A 20,785-nucleotide genomic window follows, 5' to 3' on the forward strand; every position below is an offset into this window, starting at 1 on the left:
CATAACCTAAAAACTGCCTTAAAGAAACAATGTAAACTTCACAACATGCGTAGTTTTTTTTCTTCTATTATCTAGTTAAGTATAGCAAGCAAGGGCGAAAACTCATGTTGGTGGAATTTGTATCTATGTCAAGATTCTTCGTGTACAAGAAAATTATTTCGTGGTAATACTACAGGGATATGGAGAACAGATGTCGTCACTCTAAATCTTATGTCGGGAAGGTAAGAAAAGTAGAACGTTTATTGAGCTATTGGCCTATCATCTGGAATGATTTTCATCACTGAATATACTATGTTGCGTTTCATTGACCAAACGCTTTTAATAATTATGGCATAATTTCAGTAAGGTGCATGTAGTCGCCAGGATGGCAGTGCCGTTACTACCTTTATACAAATTATGAAAATAAATGTTTTAAAAGTTTGATACATTTTAAAATAATGTCCGATAAACTTACACAAGTAAACAAACATTTATGTTTCAAAGATTCACCTTTTCCACATTTACTCATGCTTAAGTCCTAGCTGCATCAGATTCTAACCCCAGCTAATTTAAACATAAAATGTAGTTTTGAAATGTGCAAATTGGTATGACCTATCGTTTACTACGTCTAGATTTGACACCAAAGGATGGTTTATGAGTTTATGTGGAATTAGCTTTTGATGATCGAAGGCCACACGGCGGTGACTTCTAGATTAATGATATTAATTTTCCGGTGATTTTGATGCTTATGATGTTGTCCCTTTAACACATACCGTATCCTTTATCTCTCATAACAGATTGCAATAAGATTCTTTGTTGATCAGCTTTGTGTACATGGAGTTCTAGTTAATATTAATTATGAAATACATCTTATTGCTTTGTTTAGTGAAAAATGGAAAAAAATATTAAGAGTTATTAAGTTTATCCACACCCAATCAATGTTGACTTAAGAAAAAGCCTTGTTGGGGTTTTGCGTTAGTGTGTTAATGGCTATTGAAAAATCACTATTTTTTTAAAGGAACATATGTTCATATGATGCAAGTGTTTAAATAATATGTTTTAATGGTAAGAGGCAGTAAGAAAACATAAACTCTTAAGAAAGTCTGTATAGAATGCTGGAATGTATATTTGGAATTACAAATGTAGCTTAAACACTACTCAAAACGTAAACACTGAAAGTATATGTTCCTTTAATCAAAGAAAAAATTGATGTATGAAACTTTAAAAATACGTATAGATATAATAAGAATAATGTTTATATTTTCAAACTCATTTCATTAGATTGAAAAGAAAATTATCTACAAATGATTGTTATGAACCGCTAAAAATAGTTATATTGACCTTACTGCAGCTATCTGAACAGCTGCTTTCAGTATTGCGTGTATATCAATATTTTTTCGTGCATGTGTGTCTTTTCAAGGTTTTGTTACTATTTAATTACTTTTTAGGGTATAATTTATTGCCTTTATTTATTGAAAGCTACTACATAAAGCTCAAAGCAAAGGAGCGGTGCGAATGGATGGCAATTGATGATGTTTTCTTCTCACCCAACTGTTTTTCACCAGGTAATGATAATATCAAATCTTCAAACAACATGATAAATAAAACTTACACCGAGGACCTATTTAATACACATGTACTTCATTTTCTGAAAAGGATGCCTCTTTATCCACTCTAGAAACCTAGACTTCAACACAAAAGACAAACAAATAACGAGAACAATTCACGTAGAAAGTAACTAAGTACTGACATAATTTTGTCTTTGTCGTAGAACAGTTATACAGGACGATGTTTCTGAACTGTTAGTCGATTTCTATTGAAGTTTTTGGTGAATGTGTATCATCAAAGCTGACACTTACTAGGCCTGGTAGTGGCATAATAATAATAATAATAATAATAATAATAATAATGATAATAATAATATGATAATAATAATTTTTCTGCAATAAAAGGGAATTAGGTCTACTTATGTAAAGAAAGTTTCTTTAAAGATGCACACCATCAAAATGTCGCAACAAAGCATTTATCGATTCGATTGTACATGTATTTGCACGTCATGTTTAGTACCATTTGTTTGCAAGGATTCGACTGTATTTTTTTGCCAAGTACAAGCTAAAATTCTGATGCAATGGGACAAGAACAAGAAGGTGAAAAATCAATAGTCTGTGTTTTCCGTGGGAACCGCAAGAATATTTTAATACATGTAATTGAATATTTCCACGCAATTACAATGAAGTTAAAGAAAATAATTTCATTAAGTTAAAGAAAATAATTTTCAACAAGTGTGATTTGCGTGCTATTAAAATAAAGAGGAATGGAGAACCAGAAAATAATCAAATGATATCGTTGAATGAGAGTGGGAAGTATTTAGAATTGTTACGAATTATTGCATTACCTTGTAGAACCCGAGGACTTGGATATCACGTGGTGGGTGGAAATCTTCGTTCCCTTTGTGTGTCTTATCGTATTAATAGAAATAATCGTAGTCTCTTGGGCAGGTATGATTTGATTGAGTTTCCAAAAGTTACCCCTCTCTCTTTTTTCTTGAATCCCAATGATCATAAAATTGCAAATTGCGTCGTAAATTAACTTCCCTTTATTTGATTTTTATAGTTTTTTTTTAAATTAATTATTTAACCCTAATTTTTATAAAATTGTGGATTTTTTTTCATCCTTTCAGTTTGTCAAAAGTTTTCAGTCTGTCAAAAGTCCGTGTTTCTCGAGAAGTTTTACTTCTTACGAAGCAGAAAACATTCGGATATGAAAGACTTTCTGGGTGATCGCTGTGTTTTGCCAAATTCAACTTCTAGATTTAAAGACATGTTAACAGAGGATAACCCGAACTACGCTTTGCTGTCAGAACGAACGCTAAACGAATGCATTCGTAACATCCCATTTACGAGCGTTTGTCTCGAATCGTAAGTCCTAAGTATCTATCTTAACGGAGTCATATTAACTGACAGGTGTTCAGATACCAAACACATGAGCTCAGATATCAGAATAAGTGTTTCAAATACGAAATCTATATACTAATGCTAATACATTTAAGTCTTGCCAGGGTAGGATTTCATACACGATGGCGCCTATGCATTAATTGATATAAAAACCATATTTGGGGAACAACACCTTGCTACACAATGCAAATTGACAAGATCCATGAATGATGACACTATAAAAAACACTCCATCCAGCTCACAACAATACATGACAAACTCAGTTGCAATAAATGGTTTTATTTTTTTTAATTATATGTACACAACAGACATAACTAAGCATTTTCTTGCAATAATACCATGATTGTCTCGTATACGGTTTGCTATTTTACTTTATTCACTCAAATATTTCACCTAGCTTGCTTGGAGAGGGTTCATTCGGGCAAGTTTATAAAGGCAAACTTATAAAACATGGAGAGACAAAAGAAGATTTACCTATTGCGATCAAGGTAAATTAGATAACTTATGCATAGATGAAGAGATATTGAAAATTCACAGTGTGTTTGTTCGGTCTAATGGCATCTTTTTTCTGATATTTTTTAATTCAGAAACTACCAGCAGGATCATTCAACGAAAACATTTCAGATTTTTTATTGGAGGCACTAACATTAGGGTAGGTTTTCTCTCGTCCCCTTTCACCCCACCACTTTTCCTGGGTTTTTTTTAATTTACAATATAAGTTTATGCTTTCTGCAGTTGAACTTTTCATTTCATTTATCACTAAAACAAGACCCCTTGATATCAAAAGAAAAGATCGATAATTTGTTACCAAATTTTCCTTTATTGGTACATGTATCTTGTTTCAAATAGAAAAAATAGTAAGATAATTTCACAGTTTGGAGCAAAATATAAGGGATATATGTGTCTCTCTCACACAGCAAGTTCGATCATAAAAACATCGTTCGTTGTTTGGGAATTACGTCAGATCCTCGAGGTGAACTGTTACTTATACTGGAACTAATGGAAGGTGGTGATTTAAGAAAATATCTGAGAAGTCACAGACAAAAGGAGGTATGACTTCTAATGAATCCTAAATCAATCGATATTTTCACTGAAACTGATGCCTTTATATCAGTACGATCATTGCTGCTGTTTCCTCACCAGTTAAGAGTGAGAGGAAGCGTGAAGTGGTATTCGATTGGTCTGCAACACTGTTAAGGTCACGCATAGGTCAAAGTGACGATGAGGTTTTAAACGATTTTCTTTGCATGTTGTATTTCTTGAAAATAAAACAAGCAACTTATCTTTACTTATATACTAATATCTTTTAAAAGGATTTTCACAGGCGTATATGGTGCACAAGTACATGTAGAATGTAAATAAATTCAAATTAAGTTTGTTACAATTTAACCTGCATATACTTATAAGCTTAAATTCAAAACAATAGATATTTTTTTAAACTGGTCCGTGGTGTACAAGTGGTTTAAATGTTGGTGTTCAAATACATGTTTTTTCAGTTGCAAATGTATTTCAGTCTCCTTGAAAAAAAAATCAGTCAAAAAGATATAAAGAATATTTTAACACACTTGTATTAATCTACAGGATTTAACAATCAAAGAACTTTTGAAAATTTCTTTGGACATAGCACTTGGTTGTCAGTACCTTGAAGAAAATAAATTCATACATAGGTAAGAAGTTAGTAAAAATTCAAACTTTTAAAAACATTGTCTTTTTTTTAATCTTTAAATTTTGTTTTTATATCAAGAACATAACAACATTCATGTGGTGACAGAAACTGAAAACTTTATAAATGGGTTATCATATGGTAGACTACATGTACAAGGAAAAATAATCTATAAAACCTGTTTTTAGGTTCTTTATTTATAAATAATATTGTTGTTTGGTATCTACTTCTCTTAAGTGTACATGTTTAACTGAGACATTTGCCAGCTTCGGGTTTACTTTTCTAGGGATATTGCTGCCAGAAATTGTCTTTTGTCATCAACCGATTCCAATAAGATTGCAAAGATTGGTGATTTCGGGTTTGCGAAAGATATATATGGGTAAGAAATATTTATTTATGTCACTAAATTACGAATATATTTGACTACGTAACCGTTTGCACCATATTTTTCTTTACATATGTGAAAGTAATCCGCCTCTTTCTGTTATCGTTGACCGTTGTATATTCCTTTCTATTCAATAGAATATATGATACGCTTATTCCATTCATCCTATGTTTAACTTGTCTGTAAAAGCATTCAGAACAGTTGTGTACATCAGTGAGAGAAATATAGCTTTTAAAACGCTTTATATTTACGCATATCTAAACAAGTTCAAATCGGCGCAGGCATTGCCTGAAATATGCACTGATTGCGTATACCCATAGATAAATGTATCTTAAAAGCCGACATTTTGGTTTTTATAAGACGATGGCCTAATGGCTGACCATAAAATAGACAAGGTTAAATCAAATTGCGTTAAACACAAATAAACCGTTGTCGAGTTAAAATTACTTTTCTGAGATGTTATACCGGTATTGTGTATGACAATGATAAAAAAGATTCATTTGATTCTACAGCACAGACTACTACAAGAAAAGCGAATTAACAATGGTCCCCGTTCGTTGGATGCCAGAGGAATCTTTTAAGAATGGGAAATTCACTTCCAAATCTGATGTTTGGTAAAATAACTACAACTGCAAAGACAGACTGATAATTTTTGTTAGATTTGTATTCAAATACGTTTTTAATCAAAATAATAATTATCATGAAATTGAGATAACAAGTGACGTAGAAGGGACTATGATAAGCTGGATTCAAGTAATATATTCATTTTTTTTTTTTTCATGCAGGGCATTTGGCGTGTTGTTATGGGAGGTGTTTTCTTTTGGTCAACTGCCTTATGAGGACCTTACAAATTGTGAAGTAATGGCAAAGGTGATGAACGGACACCGACTGGGACAGCCAAAGCTTTGTCCTATTCAACTGTGAGTATTTTTAAACTACCGTGGATATTATTGAATTTGATCTTTATAAATGATTTTCACAAAATAGTCAATTCGTTAGAATTTGCAAATGTCTACAACAGAATGCCGTTGGGGAAAATGCAGGTCGTAAGGTAATTTTTCTAAATATAAATTCGTTCATGGTTAGAAGTCCGCATGGAATTCTCTACTACTATTGTAAATGATATCAATTCTTACCCCATTAACGAAATACTCGTGTGTAGGAAATGACGTCACATTTTAAACCTTAAAGCCGCCTGAATGACTTCGTGTTTAATGTAAACAAATTAGTCAACAAGAAAACATTGATGTTGCCATCAATTGTCGCCCGGGAAATAAAAGAAGTAAAATATCATTATTTTGTTTGATTAAGACATGCCTTTAATTCGGATTATTGCTATTTTCGCAAGGTACCAATGCCATCATTTTTGTTAACGTTTTTTTTTTTCATATATAGTCGAGTTTAATCTGTCAACAACTCTTAATCAAGCAAATTAATCTCCCAGACTGAGTGCAATAGATTCCATAGTCCTGTGGTTATGCCTAGGAACTCAATACTTTATGAATATACATGTATAAACATTACCCTTGACCTTAAGACCTCAAATCACTCCTGAGTTAAGTGTGGAAAAGATGACCAAATATTTATGCAAGATGTGCTAACTCTTAGTGGGGACAATTTTTTACTATGAGCAAGATCAATTATGAGCTCAAGCAATTTTCAAACCACTGATGTTTTGTGTGGACATTTTTTGATTTGCGCATATGACTATATGTTGACCTTTGCAGTAAAACAGAATAGAGTGAATAACACATCTAAAAATTGAAGAAAAAAATAAGTGAAACAGATAAAATGTGTCTGTACTATTTAATATACATGATATAAACAAGTACAGTATGCAAGTATTTGTTGTTATGAAAATTATATATATATATATATATATATATATATATATATATATATATAAAAATAGCACATTATACTAGTAGTTAGTATTTACTGAAAAAAAAACGCAACTTAGATTAAAGAAAGTTTAAAGAATAGATATTTTCTAGTATCTATATAAATAAAACAAATGAAAAAAAAAATCTTTGGAAGTGCGCTGGTTTTGGAATAAACAATCATGTCTGCCAAATTAGTCTACTACATGTAGCACAAGAAATAATTCAAAGCAAAATAGGAATACACTTAACAATGATTTTTAAAAGAGCGTTGTTTGACAGTTATCACACGTCACCTACACAATACAGGAGCACGCACATTACTTAATGTTTTGCAATTTGTTGTCTATGATATCGGCTTCAAAAGAAATTGGAAGAAGACTTGAAATTTGCTCCAAAAACTCATCACTGGATCCAAGGTTTACTTCCTGTTTTATGATTTCGGACAAAGTTGGTCTCCAGATTGTGATCTTCTGATTTGTTTTTTCAGAAGTGCTGTACAGTAGTTGAACTCTGCATGATTTTTTTTCCTGCTCCTCTTCTCTTCCACATGTTGGACACTTTTTGTTTACTAATTTCTTGTCATAGCATCCTAAAGTATAGAATAAATGAGGATATTAAGTATATACTAAATACATGCACCAGTTCTTTATTATCACATGAAAGGGTGCATGGGATTGTGGCCATTTTTAGAACATACCCATCTCCCAGAGATGAAGAGTTCCATATAAAGATATGGGATTAGGATAAAATTTTAATAATAATAGTTTAGAAATTATATTTAAAAAATGAAGTTGAATCTGATGGCCAATTTATAGACAAAGTTTGTTATACAATTTTAGCCAATTCATGATAAAGAGGTTATAAAATACTCAGCCTAGAGTACCGCATTTTAAACTATCATAATTCATAAAATCAATATTACAATCATTTACATGTGTAGAAAATATGTCAATATAACCTTTTCACTTCAATTTTTAAGAATATCTGTATAATATTTTGAATTTGAGTACTTCATATAAGCATCTTAAATTGCATTTGTCTTCAATAAAATTTGCAATGGCAAAATGTTCATTATATAAATGATAAAATATGTTAAAATCATGCCAGCATGGATCTTAAAATTACTTTATTATAACTGAAAATTTGTTATAGCAGTGTTCATTATATATGGCAATTTTCTTTAAGTACATATGAGGACTTTGCCAGGACAAAAATAAGAATGTTATAGCTGTAAATTCGCTATATCCGAGTTCATTATATTCAAGTTTTGCTGTATTTTAATTTATTTTCTAATGTGAGTAAATGTACCTCTCGATGGACAGCAATGGTAAACATCAAAATCCATTATGTCTGTTACTGTGATTTTAACAGTTCTTTTGCCATCTATGTCATCTGGAAGGAAGTCATCATCATCCATTAGGTCTGTTGAAGTAATGGAAATGCCTTCAACATCTTGGAACTATAAAAGAAATTATTTTGATGATGAAACAAGAAACTGTGAGCCAATCCTCACTAGTAAATAGAAATACCCCCCCCCCCCCTCCAGATGTGAATACTAAAAACAGTCATCACTTAACAGGAAGTTGACATCTGATTTCCACAAAAAAAGAATCCCATTATGTGTCATGCCTTAGCAATAAGCACTTGTTGAAAAAATTATGATTAAAATTTGCAGGGGTAAAAATCATCATTTAACAAGAATTTGATATCTGATTTGTACAAAAATGAATCTGAATAGCATGCCTGAAAAAAAGAGCGCAATTGAAAATTGCTTAGCATCTGCAACAACTAGTTACTATGAAAGCTGAGATGGAAATGTGTTATGGACTAATAAAACTGTAATTACTTTCATTGCGTTGGGGTATAAGAAAGTTCAGTGCGTCCAATTTTAAAGACGTTTTTACTAATTCCTGTCTCGTTATATGTAATTGATTTAGAAGTTTGTCGTTATAAGCAACTATTGCTGGGCAGTCAAAATACTGTTTCATACATGTTATTGTTGTCCATGTATTTTTGCATGTGGTGCAATTTATACCATTTACCATGTAATTTTTCTTTTTTTTATAAATCCTGTTTCAACTTTGGCTTGGTAGATTTCTAAATATTTCTTGTGCAGTGAATGATTGAATTTCTTTTTAACTTACCCTGCATGTTGTTACACGTGATGATGTAAGTTGCTGCTTTCCCATGTAAGTTTTCCGGTACAAGCCACTTATTTCAACACCATCATTCACTTCAAAGTTCATCTCAGCATTGTCCCCAAATAAGCATACTTTTGCTGTACCAGATGGGTCTTTAATGTTGAGTAATCTTACAGCTAAATGTTCCCGTCTATACTTTACTGGTGATGCCTTAAAAATATACCATGTTAAAGGTGGTCAGTAAGATTGGTACAATTGTGTAAATTCTGTAAAAGTCAATTCTAACAAGGGGCTCAAGGCCACACCATTCACCTGAACAAAAATACCCATATTCATTGATCAAAACTGCTTTATGCTATCAAATACAACCTATGACTCAATTACAAGTTTAAACTTTTCTGCTTATTTTTTTTTGCTCTATGTATCACTATGTAAAAATTCAACCCCATTGGGGCGCCTAATTACGCCTGGCTCTACACTACATGAGGATTCTTGCACAAAGTTCCAGCTTATTTGGTAAAATGGTTTTAAGCAAGTTTATTTGAATACCAACAGTTTTTAATTAATCTAAATCATTTTCCCTTGTAGAGGGGTGTGATCCTCTATTTTAAATTTGAACCCGTTTACCCAATAATGCGTTGTGCTAAGTTTGGTTAAATTTGGTCTACTGGTTTTTTCTGGAAGTTGATAATGCAAAAAGAGACACAGACAGACAGATGACACTGGACAAAAAGTGATTAGAAAAGCTCTCTTGAGCTTTCAGCTCATGTGAGCTAAAAACGAAAAAAAAAGATGACAACCGAAAAATTTAAAAGGCTCAGGGTAGAAAAGAAATTACTTTTTTCTAAATATTGAATTCATTACACTTATCAAATTTTCCAACCAATTAACATATTAACAATTAACCTTTCTTTTTTAAAAATCTTGATAATTATGACTAAAAAATTGAAACTTGTGGATACATTTTTATACCTGCACAACTTTGCCTGTTATTGTTGATCTTTCATCACATGCAGTTGCTTCATTTAGCTTTCTCTTTACCCCAGTTATTGGCGTTTCCTCTGGTAAGAGTGGAATATTTTTTAGCAGTTCTTCAGGGACATCAACTCGTGAAGTGAACGCTATCAGACTGCTTGCAACAACCCAATATCTGTTTTCACCTTTGTTGATAGTGTTTATGAACTTGTAGCACCTTCCTACAGAAATATTGTTGAACTTGTGTTTCTGGTAAACTCTTAAATTGTAAAACTTCGTTTTATCTGCACAGACTAAGTTGAAGAACATCATTTGGACGCCATTGTTTGTGTACTGTTGAAGTTCTTGTGACTTTTTGAGAACTTTGCATTGCAATGTTTCATTTTGCTCCTGTTAAATAAAAAGTTTAACGCTCAATGACAACAGATTTAAAATGACAACTTTCATTTCTAAATAGAGAAAATATATACAACGAGATTGTCAAATAGTATTAAAACTGATCTCTGAATAAATGATTTTGTGAAACATGTCCTATGAGTAAATGAAGATTTCTGTAAATACAAAAAACATATATTTGAGTCAAACACTTCAACAAGAAAATCTAAAATGCAACCAAGTCTTTTTTTTCCCCCTATACATTGCATTACGGTATCATTGATTTTCCAATTTTCAAGTTTTAAGATAAAATGGCCATTTGTATAATGTTACTGTTCACAAGATAAAGCATTTAATTTGTCGATTCCACAAAAAAACATTGAATACACTAAAAAGAGACACCAAGAGTCTACTGTTACACAATTGGAAATAAATTTATATATGCAAATAAGATTTTTATAAGATTAGATTTTACCAGTTTATAATGATTCAGAAATCATTTTAAGGGTAAGGATTTCAAGGATAACTGGAAAATCAATGAAATTCAATGCATTTTTTCACAATAAGAAAAGTACTGTACTGGTAGTTACTTTCTGTAACTGAATTTACGCAAACGATCATATTCTTCAAGAACTTTATCATAAGGCAAGACTACTTTAGGATCAAAAGAAATTATTCCAAGACCATCTAAACACTTCACTCTACTTAAAGCTACATACGCCATTCCTCGTTCAAAAACATCGGGTCCAATATCAACACAGATTTTGTCTAGTGACATTCCTTGAACCTTATGTATAGTGCATGCATAACACAAAATGAGTGGAAATTGCACTCTTACTATGTGTCGTCCATGGATAATAAATTGATGGTGTAATTGTTCAATTGGTATTGCATTGTTTCTTTGTGATAGTTCTTGAGTAGCATTTCTTCTATCGTTAATTTGATTATCAAAAAGCACATTTACAGATACAATTTTACCACTTAGAGATCTAGTGAAAGATTCTACATAACCCATTGCACCATTGACCAAACCGTTTTGTGTATTTAGATTTCTAATCAACATGACTCTTGATTTAATGGAAAGCTGAACACATGATGGTAAACCACCTGCCGCATTGTCATCTTGTGGTATGAATGAATTGGGAACATCATTTCCTGCATTCGGATCATTTGATGCAAAGTAGTGGGTTGCATGCAATGTTTCAAGATTATTACTCAACAGATTTTGCCTATATTCATTGTAGGAATTTACTTTTGCCCTAGTTGGAAAAACCCTCAAAGCAGTCTCATATCCACTAGCATTAGGATTAATCAATCTTTTTTTTAATATGGAGATGTCATTATTTGTCAACATACCAACTCTAGCTCTATTTAACAAAGAGGCATAAAGATTATCATCTCGTTGACGCATGTTCTCCTTCAGAAAAATTGGCTTAAATAATTCCCACAAGATAGTGTTTTCAAATACAAATGATGCTTTAACAGGTCGAAGTTGAAAAAAATCACCAATAGCTATTACATTTAATCCTCCAAAGGGTAATTCACATTGCTTAATATCACTTAATCTTCTACTGATATAAGTGAGCATACTGCTACTGACCATACTGATTTCGTCTATAATTAGTGTATGAATAGTTACATACATATTTCTCAGCTTTGACAAACAAAATGGTGATAATGGTTGATATTCTCCATAATTAGACACAGGAATCATAAATGCAGAATGTATTGTTTGACCAGCAATGACATTAGCAGCAGTACCAGTGGGTGCACAGACCAAAACAGGTTTAGCCCCAGAAATGCGAGACGTGTAAAGTTCTAAATATGCAATTATTACTTTTGATAAAAAAGATTTACCAGTGCCTGCACCACCAGTTATGAATAAATGAAATGAATTTTTCTGGTTTGTTTGAAAATGATTTTTAATTATACCAAGAGAAAATAACTGAGTCTCCGACAACTTACTGACACATGCTTCATATTCCACAAACGACATTGAGCACTGTAAAGAATGCATATGCAGTTGTTCTTGTGAAGTAAATGGTAAATATGATATAGCTGAGCTATCAGTTTGTGTCACATGCGACACTTCACTTATTTCATTTGAGTACAAATTTTCAAAAGACTGCACTCTATCATTAGTTTCTTGGAAGTGTAAATCAAACTGGCTGTTTTCTAGTTCCTGTTCACACATCTGAATACGACGCATAATAGTTTCTATTTTTTCAACAAATGAAAATTTTTCATATGGAACTGACACATTTAAAAGATGGCGTTTGGCAACAAATGCTTCTTTTGCACATGGGAAATTACAAGTCAATTCCTTTTCATCTCGATGAGGAAGTAACATCAGTAGTAGACTGTAAAAGTAATCATCACTGTGTATTGGCAAATTAGTAAATCTAACTATGTTTGGAATCTTTTTAGGTCTCATATATAAATCATACTTTTGAATGTAAATTCTTTCACTTGCATTGCAGCGTGAATGCTCTTTTAAGGGTTGAGCTTTGACATATAATGATGCAAATTTAAAATAGGACATTGCTTCAATACTCAAAGGCCTATTTTGATAATAATCTAACATATTGGAATGAAATATATCTGTGCTATTATTTTCTAGTGATGCTATTTCTTGAGCTCCTTTTAGGAGTCGAAACCTTTTTTCTGGTAATCTTGTATTCAAATTTACAAAGGAGCGGCTAGTGTGAAGCAAGTTTAAATCCCCTAGACGATATGCTGCCTCTTGGGAGCTAAGACGACGGTGTTTGAGAACACATAATCCAATTTGTAATAATTTTTTGTGCTTTTCTAAGTCTGGATTTTGTTTAAATACATTTAAAATCAGGTTGCCTAATGCAGACCTTAAATCCTCTGGCTCAGATTTGCATAGATAACTGCAAACATAGTATGCAACTCCCTCTGCATTACAAACAAGTTGGACATCTATATTAGCACGCCAATGTCGTAATATAACAGGATTGTATGGATTAATCATGGTTGACTGTTTATTCCTTTTAAGAACATAAAATTTTCCTTTGTTTGATTTAGACATGTCTATATTTTGTACAATTTTTGTGTCAGGTGATACTGGATGTGGAAAGTGAAATCTACATCTTGTTTGTCGATTCTGGCAATAAGTAGTATGAGAGTGTGTTTGAAACTTAGTCACATACTTACACAATTCAGAATCATTTATTGGAATATTTGCATGTATTGTTTTATCAATATATCTAACAAAAAATTGTTTATTATTTTCTGTAACTTCTGTTGGAAAATCTTTCACCCATAAAAACATATGCATATGAGGACTTCCTCTATTCTGGAATTCTATTCTTCCAAAATAATCTTGAATCTGTCCAAACGGCTGGTCTTTGCCTAATATCACATCATTCAACAAATATTTAAAACGACGATTAAAACACAAAGCTGTCATCAAAGGATCATCCTTCATAAAAGATGAGAAACTTTCACGTCTGAATGCTTCCTCATAGGTCAAGTTTTTAAGGCACATTCCAAGTTCGGTCCAATGATTGTCATCAGCAGACAAGGTCAAAAAGATTGTAGGGGGTCCAAGACATCGAACCATTGACAGTAAATTATAAAGTGCATTTTTGAAGTAAGCAATAGTCCCTTTTATGTTCTTCATGAACATGTATGAATTTTCCAACACATCAGAGGCCTGGCTACTATGTCTTATGTCAGCAGCTGTAAATCTGTCATCTCTACTTTTACACATACGCATATGAACCCCTATTTCACTTTTAAGCAATGAGACATTGTAAGAAACACATGAGTGTAACAAATATGTTAAGTTATACCTAAACTCTGCATGTCTATTATATAACCTATATTTGAAATACATGGAAGGATTAACATGGATATCTCTGTTATGTCTTAAACCATTAACTCCAAATGGAAAGAGCCAGGGAAATGCCATTTCTTCTCCTGATGTTAGATCAAAAATGTTAACAGGTTGATGAGTAGAGCTTGAAACCTTAATTACCCCCTCTCTTAAAAAGGATGAAGCATTGAGTATAGGTGTATTTACATCTAAAGGTGTCAAAGAGGAATAGTTAAAATTGCTATCTAAATGAGATGATGATTCATACCCATTTAACAATTCATTATTTAGATCAGAAAGTATGTCAATACTTTGTTCAAGTTTGATTTCCTTATACAGTGGGTTGTTTTCTATAAGCCACGTAAGAGCATCTTTCAAATTTTTGCAACTGATAAAGTGTTTATTAGTGACGGCTGGTTCACTATGTAAAAAATGCACAGATAAAGTTGCATTTTCTTCAAAATTTCTGGGCAACTGATTAGCTATTTCCTGTACATTCATTGGCAAGTTTAGCACCAATCCCTTCTCAGCATACTGGCCACCGGGTAAAATATGAATTGACAAAAAAACTTGAATTAAGGAAATCATGCGTTTCTCTAGTAATGATAGTTTTCTCAGTTCTGTTGGTACACGACCATTATCAAGGTTGTTAAGCTTAGTACTCAACGGACACATTTTATTTTGTTTTATTCTACCATGACAATAACGACAGAGAACATCATCATATGACAAGTTTAACATTTCTGCAGTAGCTGTAATTTGTTTCAGGTTAACTATCTGATCAGGAAATAAAATTCTATCACAACACCTGCAATAACTTGATGGCTTCTGTCGAATATGAAGTTCATATTCTGAATTGTGAAAATCACAATTTAAGAATTCCACTGATGGTTCTAATGTTTCTACTGTACAAGTGTAACCTACATTAGTCATATTAAAGCCATTAATTGTGTTGTTTTCATTTGCAACATCGGCATGATCAGAAATAATTGGAAATGTTTCTGCACATGTACTTACAAACATTTCATCTTGAGATGTGCGTTTTCTTTTACGAATGGTGCTTTTTTTCAACTTAAAACTTTTTTCAGTCTGTTTTGCATATGAATGGAAAAAGTGAGGCTCAGGTTGCTGATGTACTTCATAATTAAAAATAACTGGGCTTAATTCATATGAAAATCCACCATAATCACGGTTTAAAAAATCAAGTATGCTGTGAATACTGTCAAAGTAAAGCAAAATTGCATTTCCAGATTCATCCAACAAACCATCTTCATTTCTTTGATGTGAATCAAAAATAGCATACCTGTCATTTTCAAGATCACATATGACTGAAATTGTCAATCCCCTAGCTGTAAACATTAAGTAAGGACTTATGATTGACGCCTGATACATGGAATTTTCAAGAGTATTTTGTCCGAATTCAAATTCATTATTGCCACCTACCCTACCGAAGAAAATATCGGTTTGAATTTCATAATCAGGAGAGTGCATGCTATGCGGCATCCAATCTCGTAGAGACCTTGGTAAATCATTGTGTGTAAGATATCCCGAAACACCCCGTACTCTGGCAATATATGCGTACAACGATGTACCTTCGTTTACTAGATTATCTATATCACTAGAGGTAACATCGTTTACCCATGTTTGTGGGCGATCCCTCGACATGCCACTTAAGACTACAAGAGCTAAAAATGCAATAGCTGTACATTGAAGTCCATTGAAAGGACAAAACTTTTCAATTCCTTGATGAATTCTACCCATTACGTGTCTTACCATTTTGTCTGCGCCGATCTGACAGTTCCCACCAACTCGATTTGCCGCCAAATTCTTCCGAAAACAATGGAAAGTAGTCTTGGTCATTAAACAGCTTCGATTTGGTGTGTTAAGTCATGCATCTGAATGATCGAGACTAGTCAAGAAGATTTACGGAATACTTCTATTCGGATGGAAATCGAACAAAAACGATAACGTTTTATACTTTATTGATTCCTCAAGTAACTGTTTACTGCATAAAATAAGTTTAAAATCAGATATGTGTATCATCTATAATCAAAAATATATTTGACATCGTGTATATAAAACACAAAAATATGTGTATCGTACGTTTTTATGCGATTACTAAAATTTAGTTTTCTAAAAATAGGGACCTGTCGTTTTGTCCCTAGTAAATAATAAGCAATTTTATATATTCCATATAAAAAGGTTTATATTTTAAATGATGCACTTTATGGAAGTAAAAATAGATCTTATCTTGTATTTTTTTAAGAGAAAGAACCTTCTAATGTACAATCTATTTAATGTATAGTTAACTTTTAATTCTGAATAACTTCTCCCTCCTCAATCCCATACACCAAAACTTAAACTTATATGTATAGAGCAGCCCGGTCCTCCGGGCTGCAATAACGCAATGAGCAAGATATTATCTTCTCAATCAACTCTGATCATATGGAAGAGAATTCTACATTTAGGCGGTGGTTTTGATAGGTGTTCTTGCCTTTGTATTTTGATTTGTGAATATTTCTTAACCCTAAATAAGATTGAATTATAAATTTAAGATTTTAACTTAGACAAAGGTGCAGATTCTGAAGTTATTTCAAAAGAGAAAGCTAGCATGATAATTATTTTAACTGCAATATATGTTTGTTGTATCATAAATATAATTTTTTTTTTAATTTTCAAATGTCATTTGTCATATACACTATAAATATGATGTTATACTATCATTATCTCAGACTAAATGTGTGACCAGCTGATCACAAGGCCTACGTTGTCAGACTCCGATGTTTCGTTCATAGGCTTTATCCTATTGTTTACGATAACATCACATACATGTAATAAGAAGCAGTAAACTTCAATGAACAAAGTATAACAAAAGAACGTGGCCAATCTTACAAGTACAGCATATATAATATTGACTCCAGCATACTCTTGCTTATCTTTTTTTTTGTCGAGCGGTTGATATTGGTCAACGGCTTCATCATAAACATTCTTCAGAACTTCAAATCCAATAAGTTTATTACTTGGCATTTCTTCACAGTTATACATTGATGGGAGACTGTTGGAACACAGAGCCGGAGAAAAGGCCGTGCTTCAAGACAATAGTTACCATTTTTACGACCTTGTATACACATTCATATGCACAGGTATTTATTTTTTGCTTAAACTTATTTTTTCATAATACATATAATATGTTTATCCATAGATACCCGGACTCCTTAGTTTTATATTTGTCAATATAAATTGAATCGCCCATTCCTTTTTTTTCCTGTTGAATTCTTTCTTTGAATTTTTCAGTTAAATCGACTTTTTCTGCTTGTAGAGTGCTTTAACTTCCAATGGTATTTGTTCTCTAAAAGTCAATGGCGGAAAACACCGTTTAAACACATATGATGAAGTCGACAACGCTATACCACTTTTGGAAGGTGACTGTACCATAGTTAGTACTACTGATGATAGTGTTTTCGAGGCAACCATCCCAGTTTAACTTAAATACATGTCATAACAAAACCAAAAATCAATAGTGCTGCAACAGTTGTTATTTTGGGGAATCGTCTTTCCTCGCCAGTTCAAAGGTCTGAAATGCAGTTCAAACTTGGATAAACTTATTAATGTATATAAACGAATGTATTGTTATATTATATTACAGTGACATGTGTTGTTAATCTTATTAAAATGTATATACACTATGCACATTACATATTAGAGTATTTATAGTCTGTCCTAAGGTACATCTATTTATGCAGCACATTGGAACGATTTTCAATTTAAAAAAAATATACAAACCTTCGGAAAAGTGCAATTGAAATAGATGAAAGATGAAATATCCAAGATAATTTCATTCACTATTTATCTTTATTTTTACTCGGAAAAATCAACCTCACAAGAACGAAAACTTACTTCTTACGGAGATTTAAATTGGAGAATGTTGACATATTTCCTCCATTCGGAAGATACTCGAAATATGTCGCACAATTTTTCATCGTTATCATCCGAGTCTGTTGCAATACAAAATTCCCGTAGACATCACATTTTTTAACAGTATATTAAAACCTAATAAGCTAAAGGGGATGTTTCAAATGCGAGCTGTTTGAATTTTTTTTCTGGAAGCAATAACTTGGGACAGACTACAGTCATAATTGTATTTAAACAGACAAGAACTTGTTATACTATAATAACTTGCCACATCCACCAAACGGCCTTAGTTTTATAAGTTTTTTTACGTGTAGAACCATAATACCAGATTGAATTTGATGTAATCTTGTTATCCAGTTAGTGTTCATAATTGTTCGTTGTCCTCCTTTTTCTGTATGATAACATGTACAACCATTCTAATATTCGAATCAAGCAAACTTGGTGCATAACAAGATGATTGATAAATATTAACCATAACTTAACGTGTTCCAATATTGAATTGTCAAGCTCATTGTAAAGTTTTGAGCTAATCCTATAGCTATAATGCCTTTGCTATCACTCTTTTATTGTAGCATTTTTATAGCTAGGTAATATGCTATGCGTGAAATTGTCAGAATTTTTTGACCACGTTTTTGACGTCGATGCTTTTAATGTACATATCTTAATTTGTAACAAGCACATGCATTTATTCAGCTAAAACATTGTTTATTTCCTCAATTTTGGTACAAATATATGACACACTTGTAAGATTATATACTAGTTTTGCATACATAGTGGAACGAACGACAACTCCGATTAACACAAAGGCGATGGCAGTGATTAGATCTAAGCGGCATGGGACATCTGTCAATATCAATGTGGATAAAAATACAATATGATGAAACTTCTTCGATCGTTTTAGAATTTTCAAATTTTACAATATATGACCAAAAAATGTCTTTAAATTATTTGAAAGATAAAAATAAGAAGAAAACAGTTGTTGAATTATGTTCATTTTCATAGGAAGTACGCCACAATATAGTGTTCCATGTCACCTTAAAGTTACACTTCCTGTCAAACCATAGTTTTGTTAGAAAATAATACGTATGTAAGAAGTTTGTTTTAGAAGCCTTACTCAAACCGATATCGAAGCGACTATATTTGCGTAGGGAATTTGGCATCCGCTGGACCCGTCATAAGTTAGGTTAAAGATAATGTTGGCAGATAAAAGATAGACACATACATGTACATGTATGCATTTTTGCACAATCTCTTTTATGCATGTGTGTGATATTGATGCAAAACATTTGCACTTAATCAACCTAAGCAATAGGGGGACGCAATCAAACGATTTCCATAAATGAGGCATGCGCATTGTATATTTGGGGAAACCCGACACAAATGATATTTATTTACTTCGAATATTTCTGTGTTTTAAAAAAGAGGCTAATTTTGCGATTACAGATAATTAATGAACCGTTTAGAATAATTGGTTTTCATGAAGAATATTAAAATATAGATAAGATATCACATGAATATATATGATATATAACAAAATATATAAAGGCCCAAAAATCGGACCAAGACACTTTAAGTAAACATTTAATAATGACAAAGAACATGACACTGTTTCATTATGTGACAAAAATTATTTTCATAAATACCTAAGTAAAGTAAAGTTTTACTCGTTTATGATCAACTGTTCTGTTTTCCTGAACTTTTTTTTTAATTTGAGGACACGTGCTGTACTGTTACATTAGTTACATTGTAATTACTTATAAAATGCCCGTCTCTTAATTACCAAGCTTAGAAGAAGACAGTGTCTGAAAGCATGCCGAACTTGTATTATTGTGTTCACAGGGTCTGGTTATCTTGAAATTACATGTACCTACATGTATTAGTATATATTATATCATTCTAGCATAAATGATAAAACATACATTCATAAACATGTAAATTATTCTTTTATCATTATTTGATCACGTTTGTTTCAATCTTCTTGGGTGTTTTTTTTTCAAATACAAGATACTAGTCGTGTGTTAAAAATCTACCGAGGACTGTGATGATTTTCTTACAAGCATTAGCAATGATTTTTTGTCAATGTAGATGGGATTGTGTTTCCTTTTATATTTTTTCTTTGATTTGATTACTGATATTTTTGATAGAGTTAATTAAGAAATAAGAATTGTTAAGAATTAACAATTTTATGATGACAATTCTTATGCTTTAGATTCTAAAATTCATTAGCTTTGCATAATTTTATAAATAAGGCATTGTTTTGCTTGATTTTTGTGCATGCTACTATAAAGAGTCAATGATGACCACTATAAATCAAGGTATTTTTATCAAATACATGTGTATATATTTGGTATGCTTTTTTATTTATTGTGTAGGTGTAGAGGGGTAAGTTAGAATTTTTTGCCATTTTGTGATCTCATGTAATTGTAACCACTGGCATTATTTGACGTCAGGGATTATTCTTCTGTTTTCAGAATGAGTCTGCTAAAAGTTCATCTTAGATGTATGCAATGTTTGTTTTTAAACCATACGTACCTGTAACTTTGATGTCTTCTTGAAAATGAACTTCTCGATATACACCATTCTATGCGTATTAAAAATTTAAAATGATATATTTTATTAGGCAATATGTTTCACGATTTTAAGGAAAACTGGGTTTTATTGAAAATCTTGAATAAAC

The 20,785-nt window shown here is 32.0% G+C and overlaps 2 protein-coding genes across 2 annotated transcripts in view; one reads left to right on the plus strand and one right to left on the minus strand.

The window, feature by feature from the left end:
- Positions 1-18,908, plus strand: part of LOC128174982 (uncharacterized) — a 34,518-nt gene extending 15,610 nt beyond the window's left edge. The window contains exons 11-23 of the mRNA XM_052840396.1: positions 76-221; positions 1,459-1,544; positions 2,382-2,477; positions 2,660-2,897; positions 3,331-3,421; positions 3,521-3,585; positions 3,851-3,983; positions 4,515-4,600; positions 4,883-4,975; positions 5,494-5,595; positions 5,767-5,901; positions 17,234-17,339; positions 17,516-18,908. Of these exons, the coding sequence (XP_052696356.1) occupies positions 76-221; positions 1,459-1,544; positions 2,382-2,477; positions 2,660-2,897; positions 3,331-3,421; positions 3,521-3,585; positions 3,851-3,983; positions 4,515-4,600; positions 4,883-4,975; positions 5,494-5,595; positions 5,767-5,901; positions 17,234-17,339; positions 17,516-17,680 (1,542 nt within the window). The 3' untranslated portion in view covers positions 17,681-18,908. The remainder of the gene's footprint in view (positions 1-75; positions 222-1,458; positions 1,545-2,381; positions 2,478-2,659; positions 2,898-3,330; positions 3,422-3,520; positions 3,586-3,850; positions 3,984-4,514; positions 4,601-4,882; positions 4,976-5,493; positions 5,596-5,766; positions 5,902-17,233; positions 17,340-17,515) is intronic.
- LOC128175068 (uncharacterized) lies at positions 6,898-10,339 on the minus strand. Its single transcript, XM_052840507.1, has 4 exons — positions 9,978-10,339; positions 9,009-9,215; positions 8,173-8,323; positions 6,898-7,453 (listed from the first exon to the last, which is right to left on the minus strand). The coding sequence occupies exons 1-4, from the start codon at positions 10,290-10,292 to the stop codon at positions 7,182-7,184; spliced, it is 945 nt and encodes a 314-aa protein (XP_052696467.1). The 5' UTR covers positions 10,293-10,339; the 3' UTR covers positions 6,898-7,181.
- Positions 18,909-20,785: the final 1,877 nt, after the last annotated feature.

This window comes from Crassostrea angulata, chromosome 1 (assembly GCF_025612915.1).
Source record: "Crassostrea angulata isolate pt1a10 chromosome 1, ASM2561291v2, whole genome shotgun sequence".
NCBI lineage: Eukaryota > Metazoa > Mollusca > Bivalvia > Ostreida > Ostreidae > Magallana > Magallana angulata.

What these genes read in the sequence shown, in the direction of transcription:
- LOC128175068 (XM_052840507.1), bottom strand. Translation starts at nt 10,292, where the DNA reads ATGATGTTCTTCAACTTAGTCTGTGCAGATAAAACGAAGTTTTACAAT. An exon ending in CACGTGTAACAACATGCAGG is followed by an intron (nt 8,324 to 9,008) that starts GTAAGTTAAAAA and finishes TTTCTTTTATAG; the next exon opens with TTCCAAGATGTTGAAGGCAT. An exon ending in CCATTGCTGTCCATCGAGAG is followed by an intron (nt 7,454 to 8,172) that starts GTACATTTACTC and finishes TCTATACTTTAG; the next exon opens with GATGCTATGACAAGAAATTA.